The sequence below is a fragment of the Natrix helvetica genome (genome assembly GCF_964273705.1).
Source record: "Natrix helvetica genome assembly, chromosome: 5".
In the NCBI taxonomy this organism is placed as follows: Eukaryota; Metazoa; Chordata; class Lepidosauria; order Squamata; family Natricidae; genus Natrix; species Natrix helvetica.
The window spans coordinates 95,327,200-95,339,297 of NC_138551.1; the positions used below are offsets into that span (position 1 = coordinate 95,327,200).

General features: G+C 43.1%; 1 protein-coding gene across 1 annotated transcript; it reads left to right on the forward strand.

Moving 5' to 3' along the window:
• Positions 1-1,392: 1,392 nt before the first annotated feature.
• On the forward strand, positions 1,393-11,461 carry FBXL15 (F-box and leucine rich repeat protein 15). Its single transcript, XM_081956194.1, has 4 exons — positions 1,393-1,481; positions 3,339-3,498; positions 4,773-5,275; positions 9,675-11,461. The coding sequence occupies exons 1-4, from the start codon at positions 1,456-1,458 to the stop codon at positions 9,862-9,864; spliced, it is 879 nt and encodes a 292-aa protein (XP_081812320.1). The 5' UTR covers positions 1,393-1,455; the 3' UTR covers positions 9,865-11,461.
• Positions 11,462-12,098: the final 637 nt, after the last annotated feature.

Here is a 12,098-nt window from a genome sequence, read left to right on the forward strand (position 1 = left end):
CAGTTGCACACACTTCTGGTTCATATATAAGTAATGGTCCACTAGGACATCTAGATCTCTCTCACAATTAGCAATCCTTCTGCAGATCTCAATAAGAAGGGGCAAAGGCAAAATGAAAAAGCATTAGCCAGTATAATTTTGTGCTTAGAATAGAACAATAGAGTTGGAAGGGACCTTGGAAGTGTTCTAGTCCAGCCCCCAGCTTACCTAGGAAACCCTATACCACTTCAGACGAATGGTTATCCAACATATTCTTAGAAACTTCCATTGTTGGTGCATCCATAACTTCTGGAGGCAAGTTGTTCCACTGATTAATTGTTCTAACTGTCAGGAAATTTCTCCTCACTTCTAAGTTGCCTCTCTCCTTGATTAGTTTCCACCCATTGCTTCTTGTTCTACCCTCAGGTGCTTTGGAGAATAGCTTGACTCCCTCTTCTTTGTGGCAACCCCTGAGATATTGGAACACTGCTATCATGTCTCCCCTAGTATTTCTTTCCATTAAACTAGCCATACCCAGTTCCTATAACCGTTTTTCATATATATATGTTACTGTGAAAGTCCGAAATCTGGTGAATGTCGACATTCACCGGTGAATGCGACATTCACATAGTCACTTGGTGTATGTCCTTATCCTCTCGACACCCTTACCCTAATGCCCTTAACCTAATACCTCGGCTCCTCGCTTCCTTTTAAGCGTCTTCTGTTCGCGGAGTTTTTTTTTAAAAAAACCTGCGATCCTGCGTGGTTAGAACGCCGCGAGTTGAAAAGCAAAAGTAAAGCGTTACGCTGACTCGTTATATATGTCACCGTGAAAGACCGAAATTGGTATGTGTCTACATTCACCGGTGAATGTCGACATTCACCAACATTCACCGGTGAATGTCGACATTCACCAACATTCACCGGTGAATGTCGACATTCACCAATTTCGGTCTTTCACGGTGACATATATATATATGTCACCATATATATTATATAATATATAATATATATTATAACATATTATATATATGTTATAATATATATTATAATATGTTATATATATGTTATAATATATATGTTATAACTGGGCTGGCCCACAAATTTAATATTTGTTGGCGTTTTCAAGCTGAGTCCAAGTAATAAATCAGCAAGGCTCCGTTTTATTAGGATTTTTTTTGGCTTCATTTCACGGTCTTTGATACAGTTTTTGGGGCGACTCAAAGCTTGTCCTTTTACAAGCCAAACCCTTTTGCTTCCTTCCCAGCCGTATTTCGAAGCTCGATCTGACTTCTGGGCCCAATGCTGCAGGTTGTTTTCCTTCACCCCCAAAACCGGTTTCACACAACTTCGCCGGGGCTGTTTTGTCGACTTTCCCACGCCTTATCTCTACGAACTCCTTCTGCTCGTTGCCGTTTCCGTCCCTCTGCCCGACGTAATTTCCGCGGAAGGTGTGGCGGCGGCGGGTGTTGGAGGATGGCTGCCCTTTCAGCATCGGCGAGGTTGGCGAAAGCAGAGTCGGGGAGGGCTGGGCTGGACAGCGGGAGGTTGGCGCAGGGCGGCGACGATGATGGTGTCGTTTTGTCGGAGTGGATTCTGCGCCCACGGCGGTTTCCAGGTTCTTTCTGCGGCCTTGCACCGCCCTGGTTCCCTCCCGTCCGAGTTACCGGCTCGGTTGAATGCCGGCCACCCTGGATGGAGGAGGCGCAGAGTGAGGGTTTGGGAAGGGGTGCCGCGTGCTTCTCTCGCCTCTCCTGCGCCCCCGGAGAAAGAGTAATTTTGAGGTTGGGCTCGATGGGCATTTTTGTCTTCTGCCCTGCAGGATTTAAATGCTTGTTGCAAAAAAAAAAAAAGGGGGGGGGAGGATGAGCGTAACCGGGTGGCGGACTTGCACGCTGCAAACATGGCTTGGTTTTCGGGGCTAAAAGATGGTAGGGACTTTGTGACGTTTTGAAAGCAGGGTATGACCTCCGCTCTGTCAAATAGAATAGGAATAGGAGTAGGAGTAGAATATAGAACATTGAACATAGAATGGGATGTGATGGGAAAGGGATAGAATAGAGAGGAGAGGAGAGGAGAGGAGAGGAGAGAAGGATAGGGATAGGGATAGAGATATAGATATAGAATAGAATAGAACATAGGGATAGGAATAAGAATAGGAGTAGAATATAGAATATAGAACATTGAACATAGAATGGATGTGATGGGAAATGGATAGAATAGAGAGGAGAGAGGAGAGAAGAGAAGAGAAGGATAGGGATAGAGATAGAGAATAGAATAGAATATAGGGATAGGAATAAGAATAGGAGTAGAATATAGAACTTTGAACATAGAATGGGATGTGACGGGAAAGGGATAGAATAGAGAGGAGAGAAGAGAAGAGAAGGATAGGGATAGGGATAGAGATAGAGAATAGAATAAATAGAATAGAACAGAACATAGGGATAGGAATAAGAATAGGAGTAGAATATAGAATATAGAACTTTGAACATAGAATGGGATGTGATGGGAAAGGGATAGAATAGAGAGGAGAGAGGAGAGGAGAGAAGGATAGGGATAGAGATAGAGAATAGAATAGAATAGAATAGAATAGAACATAGGGATAGGAATAAGAATAGGAGTAGAATATAGAATATAGAACATTGAACATAGAATGGATGTGATGGGAAATGGATAGAATAGCGAGGAGAGAGGAGAGAAGAGAAGAGAAGGATAGGGATAGAGAATAGAATAGAATACAATAGAATAGAATAGAACATAGGGATAGGAATAAGAATAGAATATAGAATATGGGATGGGGATGGGGATAGGGACAGAATATATATAATAGAATAGAGAAGGGGGATAGGAATGGAAAAATGGAATAGAATAGAATATAGAATAGAATATAAAATAGGGATAGGAATAGAATAGAATATAGAATATAGGGTGGGTATAGAGATAGAATATATAGAATAAAATAGAGAAGAGAAGAGAGGGATACGGATAGAAAATTAGAATAGAATAGAACAGAACGAATATAAAATAGGGATAGGAATAGGAATAGGAAATGAATAGAAGAGGAGAGGAGAATGGAATGGAATGGGATAGGAATAGGATAATTGGAAGGGACCTTGGAGGTCTTCTGGTCCAAATCCCTGCTTACACAGGAAATCCTACATCACTTCAGAAAAAATGGTTATCCAATCTCTTCTCAAAAGCGTCCAGTGTTGGAGCATTCACAACTTCTGGAGGCAAGTTGCTCCATTGATTAATTGTTCTAACTGTCAGGAAATTTCTCCTTAATTCTAGGTTGCTTGGTGTAAACAGCTTTCTTTCTTTCTTGCTTCCCCCCCCCCCTCTTTTTTTTTTTATTCCAGGAAACATTTCTTGGATTTGCCTTGGGAAGATATCTTACTCCCTCACATTCTTTCACATCTCCCTCTGCGACAGCTCTTGAGCCTGCAAAGAGTCAGCAAGTGTTTCCGGAATCTAATCCAGCTTTACCTTACCAACCTCCGCTGCTTTGATTCTAGTCAGGTATTCGAAATTTTTTAAAAGTCCTCTCATTACAGATTCTCTGTACATAAGGTTAGCGGTCGAATTATAGCGATTGCTCAAATTCCAAAGAGGGGATTTTCAGATTAATGTCAGAAATGACAAAACAGAATGAGATATAATTTACTGGCTGAATTAACATCTCTGGTTGTTAAGCCTTTTAAAATCTAGTGGTGATTTTATTAGAAAAATAAAAACACAGATGCAAAGTAAGTGATTTCGTTAAGAAAAATAAATCAGATGGTCTTTGTTTCTGTTGAATTTTTTAGTTGAAACATAGATTGAAAATAAGCTATGTCTTAACCCGAATAGCGGTTAGGCATCTCTAGTTAGAATTTACACGACTCAGTTTATCATTGATGAAGTCTGGATAACATTTGTTTCATTTTTTGTTTTTGCTCTATTTTTCTAAAGTTCACAGTCTTTTCTTTATTTAACAATATCTTCGATATAGTTTGGTAATGCTGAGATGATTTTGATTTATTCCTCTTTTTTTTTCTTACATTGCTAAACTACAGTGGCCAAAATTGTGGAAACCTTTTGGGAAATGTGTATTTTTGAAGTTTGATGGCTAATAGCACCACTTTTTTTTGGGAGTTTCAAAATAATCAGATTCCACTGCTAGAATGGCCTGGGAATAGCCCAAACCTTAACTACCAAATTGAAAATCTATGGAACCGACTAAAGAAACTTGTTAGTCAGAAGCAACCCAGCAATAATACCCAGTTAATAGAAGCAACCATTCAATCTTGGTTTCACGTTATAACAGCTGCAGAGCTAAAAGACTTGGTTCACTCCATGGGAAGATGTTATAAGGCTGTAATTCATGCTAAAGGTTACCCAACTAAGAATTAACTGCCATGGTGATAATTTTTGTATATCTCGTTTTTTCTATGATGATAATTTTTGTATATCTCATTTCACTTTTCTTCTTTATAACTGCTATTCTAATAGCAAATCCTTCATAAAAGTTACCGCATTACATTCTTGATTAAATTATCCTTCCATTGATGTTTTACGGCACTACTCCAAAAAAAGTGATATTATTAGCTAGTTTTAGAAAATACACTTTTCCCAAAAGGTTTGCACAATTTTGGCCACTCCTGTAGGACTTCAAAAGGCATGTAGTACAGCAGGGGTGTCCAAACTGCTGGCTGGGGAATTCTGGGAGTTGAAGTCCACAAGTCTTAAAGTTCCCAAGTTTGGACACCCCTGTAGTACAGGATATAACCATTTGTTTTCTTGCCTACAAATAGGTTGGGCCTCATATCCCAAAACCTGCATTCTGTGTCCTATTAAGAGACAATAAAGTGCTGCAGCAACTCGCCTTGCAAAACTGCTCTGATTGGTTATCCGACAAGGAACTGCTTCCTGTGATTGGTCAAAACCACCAGTTGCAACAGATTGAATTGAACGGCTGCCTACAGCTGAGCCGCCACGCTTTGGTGGCCATCTCTTTGGGCTGCCCCAATTTACGGCAACTTTCTTTGGCCCATTGCGAATGGGTGGATGGACTTTCCTTGCGGAGTCTCGCTGACCACTGCAAAGAGCTTGAATCTCTGGATCTCACAGCCTGCCGGCAGCTGAAAAACGAGGCCATTTCCTACCTCGCTCAAAGATGCCACAAATTAAAATCCCTTTCGCTGGCTGTTAATGCAAATGTTGGCGATACGGCCGTGGAAGAAGTTGCCAAAGCCTGTTCTGATCTGGAGCATTTGGACCTCACAGGCTGCCTGCGAGTTAAGAACAACTCCATCAGGTAATTTGTGCATAGGTAGAGTAAAAATATCGTGTGTGGGTTTTTTTGCAGTATGTTTATGTTTCATCTTTTCTTCAAAGGCCTCAGGATGGCAGGCAAGATTTATTTATTTATTCTTCGCATTTCTAGACCGCCCCCTCTCCCAAAAAAGGACTGTTGTCCTCTCAACAGTCTAATGAAGTAGACTAGGCTGGTAGATTGTTACGGCATCCTGGCTGAATGAAGGAAGAGACTTGATCTTTTTAGTTTTAGTCCAGCAGTCACCAACTGGTGATCTGTGGACCACAGTTGGTCCGTGAGAAAATTTTTGGGGTCTGCAGAAAAATTATTTGCATTTTTTTATATTGCACTAAATCAGGGGTCCTCAAACTACGGCCCCTGAGTTTGAGTTTGAGTTTTATTAAATTTATATACCGCCCCCCTCTCCCCACAGGGACTCGGGGCGGTGTACAGACAGTACATATAAAACAACAAAGCAAGAACAACAAAACATTAGACAACCAACATAAACATACGGTCTGTAAAATACCCAAACTCATTTCAAGTTAAAAACAGTCTAAAACCAAATTAAAACCCCAAAATTTAAAATATTAAAAAGCCATCCAGGAAGGTCAGTAATAGATTGTACTTATGATTACGATTAGGCTAGGCCGGCTAGCCAGAACAGGTGGGTCTTGAGTTTCTTACGGAAGGAGCGGAGATCAACAGTAGTTCTAATGTCAGGGGGGAGTTCGTTCCAGAGGGTTGGGCCCATCACAGAGAAGGCCCTACTCCTGGGCACCGCCCGCCCGCATTGTCTAGCAGAGGGTACCCGGAGGAGACCCTCCCTGTGTGAGCGGATTGGTCGTAGGGATGTATGGGGTAGAATGCGATCTCACAAATAACTAGGTCCCGAGCCATGAAGCGCTTTGAAGATGACAATCAACACCTTGAAACGCACTCGAAAAGCCACAGGCAGCCAGTGCAGCTCGCGCAGAAGTGGTGTTACATGGGAGTACCTGGTACTCCCCAAGATTGTCCGCGCGGCTGCATTCTGAACCAACTGGAGCCTTCGGGTGCATCTCAAGGGGAGCCCCATGTAGAGAGCATTGCAGTAATCAAGACGGGAAGTCACCAGGGCCTGAGTGACTGTGCGAAGGGCGTCCTGCTCAAGTAGGGGGCGCAATTGGCGCACCAGGCGCACCTGGTGGAACGCCCTCCCAGCCACGGCCGTCACATGATCATCCAGCGACAGCTGGGAGTCTAGGAGGACGCCCAAATTGTGTGCCCTATCCACCGGGGGTACTTGTTCCCCCCCGATGGCCAGAGATAGAGCAAACTGGCTAAAGCGGGGCGCCGGTAGCCACAGCCACTCCGTCTTGGAAGGGTTGAGCTTGAGTCTGTTGTCCCCCATCCAGACCCGCACGGCTTCCAGACACCGGGACATCACCTCGACGGCTTCGTTGGGGTGGTTCGGGGTAGAGATGTATAACTGAGTGTCATCTGCATACAGATGGCACTCAACCCCGAATCCTTGAATGATCTCACCCAGCGGTTTCATGTATGTGTTGAACAGGAGAGGTGAGAGGACCGACCCCTGCGGCACCCCACACGTGAGCGGCCTCAGGGTCGACCCCTGCTCCCCCGTCAACACACATTGCGTCTGACCGGAGAGGAAGGAGGAGAACCACCGCAACACGGTGCCCCCCACCCCCATCCCCTCCAGCCGGCGCAATAAGATACCATGGTCGATGGTATCGAAAGCCGCTGAGAGATCTAATAGGACTAGGATGGAGGAGCAACCCCCATCTTTCGCCCTCCAGAGATCATCCACCAACGCGACCAAAGCCATCTCAGTGCTGTGCCCGGGCCGGAAACCGGACTGGCGCGGGTCTAGATAAACAGTTTCCTCCAGGTGCCGAGGGAACTGTTGCGCCACCACACTCTCAACAACCTTCGCTAAAAAGGGAAGTTGCCTGGGCTGGATACATGCAACGAACGTTTATGTTGATGCAGAGAGTCTCCCCCTTTGGGGTTTTTTTGTGCGAGTCGAGGGGGGGGCAGAAATTCCAACTTGGGGTCTGCTTCAGCCTCCTGGTGCGGGGCTTTGGGCGAAGAGCCAGAGGGTCTTACTCCAGTGGGACTGCATCATGGCCTGGAACTGGCTGACCATCTCAATCCGCTCAGCCTCCAGGCACCAGTACTTGGCCTTACACTCCCACATGTCTTCCCTCTGCTTGGAAAGCCTATGCTTGTAGTCCTCAGTGAGTGCTTCTGCTGAGCCTCCTTCTTGGTCAGATCCAATTTGAACTGAGGCAGCAGTTTTGTCAACTCTTTCTCACGGTGGCTGCTTAGCTCCAACAACTGATTCCTGTTGGGGCCCTAAGGAGCCCAGGCGGGGAGGGAGAAATAGCTGGGAGGGGAAGGGCAAGTAAATACCAGGAAGGTGCCCCTCGACGTGAGCACGCCCACTCTTTCTGCACTCTTGACCACCTAGTTAGGTCATGTGACGACCTAGTTAGACTCACCCAGCCTCTCTACCACATTGGAAGAACCATTCTTGGTATTGTATATATGTCTCGTGTGTTATATATCAGTGATGGTGAACCTTTTTCTTATGGGGTGCCAAAATTGCTCACATATGCCCACACCAATTGAATCCTCCCCGCCCACCAGCACATATATGCGTGACACATACACCCGTGCATGCACGCACGACCCCTCCCCAGGCTCCGGAGGCTTTCCTGAAGCCTGGGGAGGGTGAAAACATTCCCAATGATTCAACCGGAAGTTCATGAACAAGCTTCGAGTTGGCCCGTTGTGTCTGTTTTTCACCCTCCCCAGCCTCCGAAGGCTTTCCAGAAGCCTGGGGGGTAGGGTGGGGGAAATGGTCACCCCCAGCTTTCCAGAAGTCCGAAAATCAGCTGGCTGGAGCACTGGAGCTGACTGTTGATGTGCCAGCAAATATGGATCTGCGTGCCACTTGTGGCACACATGCCATAGGTTCTCCATCATGGTTATATATAAAGAGAAGTTAATGAATCCTGCTGAATCAGTTATCTGTGTGTGCTTTCTGGATTTGATTGCCGCAACAAACTCTGACATGTTTCGGTCCAGTAGCAGAAATTTCTGCTGAATGATGATGTGTCAGTTCCTCTCCGTTTACACTGGTTTCCTACTTTATTTTAAACTGATTATATAAAAAGTATATATTAAAATAAAACCCAGTTGGAGCTTGAAAAGTTTAGGCACAGGTAGTCATGGTGAAAAACAGCCTTTTGTGATTTGCTGAGTGGAATATAGCACAGTTTATCCTAAAAATATTTTTATACATTAGAAGTTTGCACTCGTTTTAACCGAACTTAAGTATATGTCATTGGGGGGGGGGGGATCAGGATTTTAGAGATGCTTAGATGTAAAAGTAAAGGTTCCCCTTGCAAATATGTGCTAGTCGTTCCCGATTCTAGGGGCGGTGCTCATCTCTGTCTCAAAGCTGAAGAGCCAGCGATGTCCAAAGATGTCTCTGTGGTCATGTGGTCAGCATGACTAAATGCCGAAGGCGCACTGAACGCTGTTACCTTCCCACCAAAGTGGTTGCTATTTTTCTAGCATTTTTACATGCTTTCGAACTGCTAGATGGGCAGAAGCTGGGACAAGTAACGGGAGCTGACTCCATTATGCGGCTCTAGGGATTCGAACTGCCAAACTGCCGACCTTTCTGATCGACAAGCTGAGCATCTTAGCCACTGAGCCACCGTGTTCCTATGCTTACGTGGGGCATGGCCAAAAAGAGGTTGGAGAAAGGGGGAGAAGAAGAAAAAGAATTAAAAGTGGAATTTTTGAGAGCCAAAGAGAAAATGGTTAAAAGAGAAAGAAAGGGGGAAAGAGTTACATTAGCAGAACAAAGTGAATAGTAGTAAGATTGTTAGCGTTATGTAAGTAATTAAGAAAATAAAGAAATTATAGTATATTGTTAATTCTAAGAAATGCTCTCTATGTTTAAATTGAATTCGAAGTAGTATGTTGTTTATAGTAAAATATATAAATGGAGAAAATAAGAAATGAAAATTTGGTGTAATTTTGAAGGGTCATTGTTTATGTATTAAGAAAAATAAATAGTAAGATGAAAATAATAGAAGAGAATAATTTGACTTGAAACAAAACTATGATGTAAATAGGACTATGTAAATGAGAGGAGGTTAAAAAAAAACACCCAGACAACACTTTGTTCCTATAATATGTATAATTTGTATTAAAAAAAAATATCTAGAATTATTTTTTAAAAAAAGGTTGGGAATCACTGTTATAGATAAATGATTCAACTTCATTCATCTCCAACTGTAAGACTATTCATTTGCAAATAGACTCATTCCTGGTAGATGACCATAATCTTGATGTTTTGTGCCTTCTCTCTTGATAGGACCTTGGCTGAGTACTGCCCTAAGCTTCGTGCCTTGAAGGTGAAGCACTGTCACGACGTGGCGGAATCCAGCCTGAGTGTATTGCGTAGCCGTGGAGTGGAGTTGGATGTTGAACCTCCATTTCAGCGTGCCCTAGTTCTCTTACAGGATGTCGTGGGCTTTGCCCCATTCATTAATCTTCAGATCTAATGAAAGTACTGGAAACTGTCTCCGGGTAATTCCCACAAAGTTTAGAAGTCTAAGCTTTCACCTTTTTCATTATGAACTGGGCCTGTTTTGAGCCATTAATTCCTCAGGTGAAAGTTTGTGTTGAAAAAAACAAACTATGTGTTCTGACCGATGCTTCCCAAGAGCCTGAAGCAAACTCCTTGTCCTGATAAAAACACCTTTTATTAATTGACAGTGAATTCTGCTCCTTCACATCCAGCAAAGTCTTTCAAGGGAGGATTTACAGTCACAGTCCTTATCTGGCTTGGAGAGCTGCCAGGCCAATATCTGCAAAACTTGACAAGGAGTCTCGGAGAGTCACGAACCAATGAAAAGAACCAATTGTCTCCTGCAAACTCCACACCCCTTTCGCTCCTCTTTTATTTCCTCTGGGAGGGGGTCTTCATTGTTCACCTGTGGCCTTACTCCCAAGTCAACCCCTGTTCTTTAGCTGTTCCCTTCATCTGGCAACTCTGCGCATGCGCACACTGGGAACAGGCTCCAGCTGTTCGTCTGCCTCACTGATGTCTGATTCTAAAGGCAGCTGATAACTCTCAGACGGCTCTGGCTACCTCTCTGCCTCCGACACAGAGCCCACATCAGAGCCTTCCCCAGACTCCAGGACTGGCCCATGTTTCTCCCCAACTTCCTTACTGTCCGAATCTGTTGCCAGCTTTGCTGGCCGCTGGGAGGCCACAACACTATGCATTTGCATGAAAAGTATAATTTCCAGCTTCCATTTATTGCTGCTTCTCATTCATTGCTCTACCTGTCTGTTATTAAAGATATTCTAGAGATTGATTTGAACTGTAAAGTAGCTCCAATCTATGGCTTTGTTGAATCTATTCTCCAGTGACTTTCATATGGAATTTGACAAATCAGCATGGAAATGCTGTGGGAACATTAAAAAGCTCTCTGGAGGCCAAGAGATAAACAACAACACTGTAATTTTCTGTTGTTTTGAACTGAATGCTTGAGAAATACTGCATCTATTTAGAGTTCCTATAATTTTTTTAGTTTTGCAGTTCTTTTTAGGGGTTAAAGGAAAGACACTTTTAAATCAAGCTTGAAGTCTTGGTGATTGTGTGGACACAGCCACGCATTTTTAGTATATAAGTATTGTCGTGGATTGCCATTGTCTTTTGGGACATTTTGACCTTTCAGTCATATCTATAGTCCTAATGGTGGTTCAAGTATTAATCAGACTCAGTTTTGGTAGTAGAACTATGCAAAACATTTCATGTAGAAATTGTTCCTCATTCGAAACATGCTTGAAGCAGGGTGGATTTGATTTAAATCATGATTTAAATCACTACTTGATTTAAATCATAATTTAAAAAATACTTGATTTAAATCATAATTTTTAAAGAGCAGCTGTCATCTCTGTCCCGCAGTGGCTCCTCCTCTGACCTGCAGTTGACTCACCGACAGTCCCCATATTGCAGAATATACAGCCTCATGCTACGTAACGACGCAGCAAGGTTTTGAAGAAGCAAATAAAAAAAAGTTTTTGCATAATGCAAATCTCCCCAAAACTCCCCAAAAAATCTCCTCAAATCTCCCCCCAAAAATCTCCCCAAATCTCCCCCCCCCCAATTTTTTTTTTCAAAAAAAAAGGGCATGAATAGCCCTTAGGAGGCTTGTAGAGTATTCCGGGGGGGGGGGGTAGAGTTTGGATTTCAGGTGGCAAAAAATGCTGTATTCAGTATATAAGACACACCCAGATCTTCAGCCTTTTTTTTGAGGGAAAAAGGTGTGAAAAAGGTGTGTCTTATACTCTGAAAAATACGGTAAGTGCCGTTTCATGCTGAATAAACCAAATTATTAATGTATCTTAAATAGAAAACTATCTTTAGATAGATTTTTACTCCAAAAGCATTTTATTAAAATAAATTTGATTTAAAAAATTTAAAAATCTGATTTAAATCAAAAAAAATTCAATTGGTTTGACTTTTTTTTTTTTAAATCGATTTTTATCCACCCTGGTTCCAACTATGAAGCACCTTGTCTTGAATGAGAAACACCTAATCTGAGTAATTTGGAAGTGTTTCAAGCTCAAAACAGTTATATTCCATGCAGGGGTGAAATCAACTTACCTTCGCTACCAGTTCGCAAATGTGAGCGTGCGCACATGTGCAGAGCATCAAAAATGGGACGTGATGAAATCCAGGCGGGTGGGTGGTGGATAGAATCGGCTGAATTGCACCACTGGTTCC

What these genes read in the sequence shown, in the direction of transcription:
- FBXL15 (XM_081956194.1), top strand. Translation starts at nt 1,456, where the DNA reads ATGGCTGCCCTTTCAGCATCGGCGAG. An exon ending in GCCCTTTCAGCATCGGCGAG is followed by an intron (nt 1,482 to 3,338) that starts GTTGGCGAAAGC and finishes TTTTTATTCCAG; the next exon opens with GAAACATTTCTTGGATTTGC. An exon ending in GCTGCTTTGATTCTAGTCAG is followed by an intron (nt 3,499 to 4,772) that starts GTATTCGAAATT and finishes GCCTACAAATAG; the next exon opens with GTTGGGCCTCATATCCCAAA.